Source organism: Mandrillus leucophaeus, unplaced genomic scaffold (genome assembly GCF_000951045.1).
Source record: "Mandrillus leucophaeus isolate KB7577 unplaced genomic scaffold, Mleu.le_1.0 Scaffold29, whole genome shotgun sequence".
Taxonomy (NCBI): domain Eukaryota; kingdom Metazoa; phylum Chordata; class Mammalia; order Primates; family Cercopithecidae; genus Mandrillus; species Mandrillus leucophaeus.
In genome coordinates this window covers 555,768-564,920 of record NW_012103031.1, presented here as the reverse complement: position 1 = coordinate 564,920, position 9,153 = coordinate 555,768, and the positions used below count along the sequence as shown (strand labels likewise).

Genomic DNA, 9,153 nt, shown 5'->3' with positions numbered 1-9,153 from the left:
AACAATAAAAAATAATACAAATAAGGCCAGGCACGGTGGCTCATGCCTGTAATCCCAGCACTTTGGGAGGCCGAGGTGGGTATATCACAGGGTCAGGAGTTCAAGACTAGCCTGGCCAACATGGTGAAACCCCGTCTCTACTAAAAATACAAAAAATTAGCCAGGCGTGGTGGTGGCCACCTGTAATCCCAGCTACTCGGGAGGCTGAGGCAGAGAACTGCTTGAACCCGGGAGGTGGAGGTTGCAGTGAGCCAAGATCGTTCCACTGTACTCCAGCCTGGGCGACAGAGTGAGACTCTGTCTCAAAAATAATAATAATAATAATACAAATAAAAAGCAATACAATATAGCAACTATTTGCATGTCATTTACATTGTAAATGATTTAAAGTATATTAGAGGAGGTACATGTTTGATATGCAAATACTTCACCATTTTATATAAGAGACTTGAGCATCCTGTCCTCTGATTATGGAATTGTTGGGGGATCGTGGAACCAGTTCCCTGGGAATACCATGGGACAACTATATTTTGTCTTTCTGATGAAGGAAACAGCATCTCCATTCTCCCTTACCTTTCCTCTCCCCTGGTATCACTTCTTGTGGGATCTCCGGGGTGTGTACATGTTGGGAGGTAACTGTGAGGTAGAGAAGAGAATGCAGAGAACAAAGAGATTGATGTGGATAAGACCACACTGTGGAGTCCCTCCTAGGGATGTCCTCAGGATTAAGGTGACACTTACCAAGTAGGGGCCACCTACACTGTAGTGGAAGGGAATTGTCTCGGCAGTAGCAGGAGCTGGCAGGATAGACGTGTGGATTGTCAGCACCTAGAGGATGAGGTGGCAGGCAGCTTTTCTGTGGAACTGAGAAGAAAGAGTCTGAAGAAACACCCAGGAAATAAAAGAGGGGGACCTTTGCCAGGTGCGGTCGCTCACCCTGTAATTCCAGAACTTTGGAGACTAAGGCAGGAGGATCACTTGAGGCCAAGAGGTTGAGACCAGCCTGGGCAACATAGCGAGACCTCATCTCTACAAATAATTAAAAAATTAGCCAGGCATGGTAGCGTGTACTTGTGGTCCCAGCTATTTGGGAGGCTGAGGCAGGAGGATCACTTGAGCCTGGGTGGTTAAGGCTACGATGAGCCAACATTGCCCCACTGCACTCCAGCCTGGGTGACAGAGCGAGACCCTGTCTCAAAAAAACCAAAAGATGTTCAAGGGGATGCTCAAGATAGGCAGAACTTTGCTAAGTTGCTTGGTTGCCTTCATAAAAGGGAATTAGTAGAGAAAAATGAGCATAGATTTTGACTCCTGTAACCTGTGTCTTCCCAAACACCTAAGCTGAGCATGGTCCAAAGTTTTATCCCTCTCTTTACAGCCTAACTATTCTTTCTCAAAGGTATGTCCCCCCAGACCAAGTCAAGGGGCCCGCTTATACCAAAGGCAGTGCCTCCACCCCTGTGCAGGGCTCCATCCCAGAAGGAAAGCCCCTTCGGACACTTCTGGGTGATCCTGCATCGTCTCTCTCAGTTGCTGCCTCCACCTCGAGCCAGGTAACTCTCAGATCTGCTCGTCATGTTTCTGTTGAGATTTGGGAGACAGGAGTGTCAGTTTCCTGAATCAGATTCCCCGGACTTAGCAGACAACAACGCAGGAGCTGTGAGTTGGTTCTCGGTCCTGCTGTTAACCCGTATCTTGTATTTGTCACTTCTGGACCTCCTATCTTTTGGAAGTCAGAACCCAACAGGAAGTGGTATTTAGGGAAGTCAGAATATCAGCTCCAAACCTGAGCATTCCATCAAAGAAACACAGAAGGGGCTGGGATATGGTGTCCAATACTTGGGAAAGTTGAGGAGTAACAGCCGTGGGGACAGTGTTGGGCAACATTCCTGTATATCTCAGGGTTACCTTGGCTCATGTGCTGTAAAATGTGTGGTTCTTGGAGCAGGTGTACTGAGAAGACGATGATATGAGCTGTAAGAGGGGCCAAGGCAGCTGCTGCCCAGGAAACTTAGGTTGAAGGCAGTTACTCACTGTCTTCTCTCTCCACCTGCCTATCTGAGGGCAACTTGGGGAGCCAGAGGAGGGCCTGAGGCATGTCTGGGATTCTAAGGGCTGTATGCAATTCCTTCTCCTCCAAGCCCGTCAGTCAGTCTCACGCTCGGACATCCCAGGCCCGGAGCACTCAGCCACCTCCCCACTCCTCTGTCAAAAAAGCCAGTACTGACCTGCTGGCTGACATTGGTGGAGACCCCTTTGCTGCACCCCAGACGGCACCAGCTTTTGCTGCATTCCCTGCCTTTGGGGGTAAGTGAGTTTTGGTATGGGACCCTCCCTACATCATATATACTTACAACATGAGAGATACAATCCCTGGAGGTGACCGTGGCTCTAGGTCTTCTCATGCAAACAAATGTGAAGGTCACTCTGAAGCAGCAAGGCTGGGAGGATTGGGGTCAAATAAGTACAGCCACGATTATGTTTGGGAGTTTGATCCTAAAACATTACAGTTGAGGGCTCCTAGCACTTCCTTTTAGAACACTGGAAATAGCCTTTTTTACTGTTTTCTCTCTCTCTTAAAATGGTAGGACGGGCCGGGCGCGGTGGCTCAAGCCTGTAATCCCAGCACTTTGGGAGGCCGAAACGGGTGGATCACGAGGTCAGGAGATCGAGACCATCCTGGCTAACACGGTGAAACCCCGTCTCTACTAAAAAAATACAAAAAAATAGCCGGGCGAGGTGGTGGGCGCCTGTAGTCCCAGCTACTCGGGAGGCTGAGGCAGGAGAATGGCGTAAACCCGGGAGGCGGAGCTTGCAGTGAGCTGAGATCCGGCCACTGCACTCCAGCCTGGGCGACAGAGCGAGACTCCGTCTCAAAAAAAAAAAAAAAAAAAATGGTAGGACGGGGATTATCATGTGTTCCATTTCACCAAAGATTATTCTTCCCCCAAATCAGCAATAGCCAGTAGAGGGTTGAGTAGCGTAGAATCTGTTTTCCTTTTTTAAAAATTTTCAAGCCGGACACAGTGGCTCACACCTGTAATCCTAGCATTTGAGAGGCCGAGGCAGGCGGATCACCTGAGGTCAGGAGTTCAAGACCAGCCAGGCCAACATGGTGAAACCCCATCTCTACTAAAAAAATACAAAAAACTAGCCGGGCGTGGTGGCGGGCGCCTGTAGTCCCAGCTACTCGGAGGCTGAGGCAGGAGAATGGCGTAAACCTGAGAGGCGGAGCTTGCAGTGAGCCGAGATCGCGCCACTGCACTCCAGCCTGGGTGACACAGCGAGACTCCGTCTCAAACAAAAAAAAAAAAGAAAAAAGAAAAAATTAGCCAAGTGTGGTGGCACGTGCCTGTGGTCCCAGCTACTCGGGAGGCTGAGGCAGGAGAATTGTTTGAACCTGGGAGGCGGAGGTTGCAGTGAGCTGCAATCACGCCACTGTACTTCAGCCTGGGTGACAGAGTGAGACTCCATCTCAAAAAAAAAAAAAAAAAATTCAAGCTCCTTCCTCCATGAAAAAAAATTTTCATGCCCCAAACTAGGCCCTGACAAAAATGTTAATGCCTCATGGAGTAAGGATAGAAGAGGGCAGGGAGTGAACCTGGAGGCCCTGGGTGCCCCTGTCCCCCTGTGTGGGTCTGGCTCTTGGCCCCAGGCCCCACCCATTTCCCTCTGAAGAGGACCCTGTGGAAAGGCAGATGTCCTATAAGAGTGGCCTTTGGCCTTTAGAATTAGTAGATATATTACATAGATAGGCATATACATTTTCTTTTCTTTTTCTGTTTTTGTTTTGTTTTTGTTTTTGTTTTGAGTCAGAGTCTCATTCTGTCACCCAGGCTAGAGTAGAGTGGCACAATCTCGGCTCACTGCAACCTCCACCTCCCAGGTTTAAGCAATTCTCATGCCTCAGCCTCCCAGGTAGCTGGGATTACAGGCACATACCACCACGGCCAGCTAATTTTTATATTTTTAGTAGAGAGAGGGTTTTACCATGTTGGCCAGGCTGGTCTTGAACGTCTGACCTCAACTGATCTGCCCGCCTCGGCCTCCCAAAGTGCTGGGATTACAGGTGTGAGCTACCACACCCGACAATTTTCTGTATAACCTTTATGTTTCTTCCACCTACAGGTCAGACACCTTCCCACGGGGGCTTTGCCAACTTTGATGCCTTCAGCAGTGGCCCCAGCCCTTCTGTGTTCGGAAGCCTCCCTCCAGCTGGTCAAGCCCCGTTCCAGGCCCAGCCAACTCCTGCGGGTAAACTCTGCCCCACTGGCTTCCTTTCTCTTCCAACCATGTCCATTTGTTCATGTCCATAAATCAGCCTTCATTCATATCCTCACTATCCTAAAGAGCAAAGCAGCAAAGCACAAAGAGAAGCAGCTCCAGGAGAGGATGAGCGTGTCTGACACATTCTTGTCAGGGAGAGGGGGCTCTACTGTTCTGCTTTTTCATGAAAGGAAAAATGACTAAGATTGCAGCAGGAGCTGTGTGGGTTATACACTAGGAAACTTTTCACTAGGAAGTATGGAAGACCTGAGTCCTAAACGGATGTGACCTTTTTCTCTAAGGTGCTCTTGTCTGCATAGTACACTGTCCCAAAGGGTCAAGGGTCAAGGTAGTCTCCAGAAGTCCTCATCCATCCCACTAAGACCAAAGGCCTGTAAACTCTACGTTGCTGCCAGCCACAATGGCTCATGCCTGTAATCCTAATACTCTGGGAGGCTGAGGTGGGAGGATCACTTGAACCCAGGAGTGTGAGGCTGCAGTGAGGGATTACTGTGCTACTGCACTCCAGCCTGGGTGACAGAGTGAGACCCTGTCTCAAAACAAATAAACATACAAAACCAAAAAACTATGCTATTTAGCCATTGCAAGAGACTCTTAAGGCCTTCTTAAAGCATTCTGCTCCTTCCTAAGCTCTAGATGTCGAGTCTTCATAGCCTTTGGGTGCCTTCTGACTTTGGACATCCTGGACAATGGGAGGGCAGCTGCAGTGCTCGCTGTCAGGCCCAGATGTCTGGGGAAAAGCCAGTGACATACACTCTTTCTTTTTCCCTTCCTCTACCCATCCTTCTCTTCTCCACCCTCACTGCCAGCCAGTCGGATGCTAACTGAAAGTTACAGCTTTGGTAAGTTATTCTCCCCACCCCAGAGCCTACCCAAGCGCCTCTGATCATAGAGTTTTGAGGGCTGGAAAGAACCCTTAAAATTTGGTCATTTGACAGATAAGGCAGTTAAGCAATTTCCCTAGTCACACAGGCCACAGAGTGACCAAGCTGAGACCAGAGCCCAGACTTCTTGACTCATTCTCTGCCCACAGCCTTCTCACTGTGCCACTGTGAGCTGATTAGCTGTTTTTGTTTCTATTTTATCATTTTGGAGGGCGACAAGAAGAAACATATATTGATAAAAGTTGGCTGGGTATGGTGGTTCACACCTGTGATCCCAGCACTTTGGGAGGTCCAGGTGGGCAGATCACCTGAGGTCAGGAGTTTGAGATCAGCCTGGCCAACATGGTGAAACACCATCTCTACTCAAAATACAAAAATTAGCTGGGCGTGGTGGCAGGCACCTGTAATCCCAGCTACTCGGGGGACTGAGGCAGGAGAATCACTTGAACCTGGGAGGCAGAGGCTGCGGCGAGCCGAGTTCGTGCCACTGCACTCCAACCCGAGTGGCAGAGTAAGACTCTGTCTCAAAAAAAAAAAAAAAAAAGTTCACAAAGAGGTTCTCAAAACCATGTACTTAAAATAACTGACCTCATACCGGTGAGATTCACGAAGCAAAAACTATTAGACACAATCAGAATTTAATAAGCCAAAGGAGTAGGAGACTATAATTTGTATTTTGGTAGACTATAATTTGTACAATGCTTTCCCACATGACTAGCAGACAAGTAAGAAAGAAACTAGGAAACAAAATCTCCATAAATTCTAACAAAGATAAATCACATAGGTCACATTCTAGTTTTTGTTGTTGTTTTTTGTTTTTTTGTTTGTGTGTTGTTTGAGACAGAGTCTTACTCTGTCGCCCAGGCTACAGTGCAATGGCGCAATCTCATTCAAGCGATTCTCCTGCCTCAGCCTCCTGAGTAGCAGGATTACAGGCACATGCCACCGTGCCCGGCTAATTTTTGCATTTTTAGTAGAGATGGAGTTTCATTCACCACGTTGGCCAGGCCAGTCTCAATCTCCTGACCTCAAGTGATCCGCCTGCCTTGGCATTGCAAAATTCTGTGATTACAGGCATGGGCCACGATGCCTGGCCATAGGTCACATTCTGTATGATAAAAGATGACATAAACAAAGCTTAAAGGCATGAAATAGATGGAGAGATGATACAACATAGAAAACAGGTGGAAGTTAGTATCTATAAAGTATTTTTTAAATTCCTGCAAATATGAAAATAGAATAATGGACAAGAGATACAAGCAGGTAACACTCAGAAAAAAATATGAAAATAGGCCAGGCGTGGTGGCTCATGCCTATAATCCCAGCAGTATGGGAAACTGAGGCAGGTGGATCACTCTGAGGTCAGGAGTTTGAGACCAGCCTTGCCAACATGGTGAAACCCCATCTCTGCTAAAAATACAAAAATTAGCCGGGCATGGTGGCAGGCGCCTGTAATCGCAGCTACTTGGGAGGCTGAGGCAGGAGAATCGCTTGAACCTGGGAGGCGGAGGTTGCAGTGAGCAGAGATCGCACTATTGCCCTCCAGCCTGGGCGACAAGAACGAGACTTGGTCTCAAAAAAAAAAAAAAAAAAAAGAAAATATCCTCAACCTAACTAACAGAGAAATGCAAACTAGGATAAGATAGTTTTGCACATCATATTGGCAAAATTTTTAGATTGATAATGGCCAGTATCATGTGGGGAAAAGGACCTTCTTGTGTGCTGTTGGCAGAAATTGTACATTGGTGCAGGAATATTCAATTTAGTAAGAAAGGTGTGCTCCCAGGAATGGGAGCACTCGAGGAGACAGCCTATATAAAGTTGTTATAGATGTGTCCCTTCTGAAATGCCTTCCCAGTACAATTGATTGCTCTAAAGACAAGAGTTTTTGGGGCAGACTCAGGGAGAAGGAAGGGCTCAGCCCCACGGATGTTCCAAGCATTAAATCTTTTGTCCACTACCTGGCTGTCTCAAAAAGCAGTCAATCACTGGGCGCGGTGGCTTATACCTGTAATCCCAGCACTTTGGGAGGCTGAGGGGGTGCATCATTTGAGGTTAGAAGTTTGAAACCAGCCTGGCCTACATGGTGAAAACCCCCTCTACCAAAATACAAAAATTGGTCGGGCGTGGTGGTGCGTGCCCATAGTTCCAGCTACTGGGGACGCTGAGGCAGGAAGATTGCTTGAACTGGGGAGGCTGAGGTAGCAGTGAGCTGAGATTGTGCCTCTGCACTCCAGCCTGGGTGACAGAGCAAGACTCTGTCTCAAACAAAACAAAACAAAAACAGTCAACTTACAGCCAAACCCAGAGCCAAGGAACATTTCCGAGGATTCTGCCATTGTTGGGCACCTTCATGCACTATGTCCATGAGGAAGGAAAGAGCCTCCCTTTGCAGGAAACTGGCTCAACTTGGCCCAGATCTAATGCTGATAATTGGCAGAACCACTTCCCACTACACCATGATCATGCAGGTGTTCCTGTGAGTGTGATTTAGCTATTGGGTGTGAACTGAGAGGAGATTTTGAGAGGTGGGTGTCTCTTCTGACAAGCCTGCTTTTATTTTTATATTTCTGAGGGGGAGTATGGAGAGAGGGGAGGTTTTCAAAACTGCTTCTCTGAAACTGCGATAAGGCATGGTAGAAATCTAGCTGCATGGCGTAAGAAGCGTAAGAAGCGCAAGAAGCGCATGAAGGCCGGGTGTGGTGGCTCATGCCTGTAATCCCATCACTTTGGGAGGCTGAGGTGGGCGGATCACCTGAGCTCATGAGTTCGAGACCAGCCTGGGAAACATGGCAAAACTTCTTCTCTACCAAAACTACAAATAATTAGCTGGGAATGGTGGTATGCGCCTATAGTCCCAGCTACTCAGGAGGCTAAGGTGGGAGAATCAGCTGAGCCCTGAAGGTCGAGGCTTCAGTGAGCTGAGATTGTGCTACTGCACTCCAGTCTGGGCAACTGGAATGAAACCCTGCCTCAAAAAAAAAAAAAAAAAAATACATGAAATGAAAAGCAAACAGGAGCGCAGGTGTTTCTTGGGCCACCGCCTCCTTTATGAGAATGCACTCTGTGCAAAGGGCCAACCCCGCCTAGGCTAGGGATGGTTCTGCCCCCTAGTGTTCACAGGGAGGCACAGCATGGCCTGCAGCCTCTCTCCCAGCTTGGTCCTCACTGGGGTGAGCTCCTGGAACATGAAGGACCACAGTAGTAGTACAAAGAGTCAGCCATCCGAGGAGAGGGAGCCGTGCTCGCGTGGAAATTCCACACACTGTACTTGGAGGCAGGCAGACAGGGAAAGGCCTCGACTGGAAGAGTCAGTAGAGGATCCAACACCATGCTTCTGGCTTTTTTTTTTTTTTTAAACAGTCTCGCCCTATTGCCTAGGCTGGAGTGCAGTGGCTTGATCTTGGCTCACTGCAATCTTCCTCTTTCAGGTTCAAGTGATTCTGGTGCCTCAGCCTCCCATGTAGCTGGAATTACAGGTATGCACCCCCATGCCCAGCTTATTTTTGTGCTTTTAGTAGAGACAGGGTTTTGCCATGTTGGCCAGGCTTGTCTCGAACTCCTGACCTCAAGCGATCTGCTTGCCTCAGCCTCCCAAAGTGCAGGGATTACAGGTGTGAGCCACTGGGCCCGACCCCAGCCAGCTGGCTTTCTAGCCTGCCTAACAGTCTGTGGATTAGAAAGGATTGATGACCAAGTAAGCACAGTGGCATTGTAACCTTTCCCAGGAGGAAGCTGGCAGCCAGCACTCGTTCATCTAGAAAGCCCAGACATTTAGGAAGGAGGTGGCAAAGGAGAGCACTGTCTTACAAGTGCCGACACTCAGTGAGAGGGAGCGGGGCTTCAGGACCTGGCAGCAAGTAGGCACTGGGCACTTCGTCTTCCCTGCTAGATTCTCAACTTCTCCAACTTAAGGCCCAGGTCGCTGTTATTTATGCATAGTGCCTAGCATGTGGAAGATCTCCCTCTTTTTTTTTTTTTT

The 9,153-nt window shown here is 48.4% G+C and overlaps 1 protein-coding gene across 1 annotated transcript in view; it reads left to right on the top strand.

Moving 5' to 3' along the window:
* Positions 1–9,153, top strand: part of AGFG2 (ArfGAP with FG repeats 2) — a 26,939-nt gene that overhangs the window by 12,721 nt on the left and 5,065 nt on the right. The window contains exons 4-6 of the mRNA XM_011985686.1: positions 1,400–1,553; positions 2,142–2,307; positions 4,129–4,254. Of these exons, the coding sequence (XP_011841076.1) occupies positions 1,400–1,553; positions 2,142–2,307; positions 4,129–4,254 (446 nt within the window). The remainder of the gene's footprint in view (positions 1–1,399; positions 1,554–2,141; positions 2,308–4,128; positions 4,255–9,153) is intronic.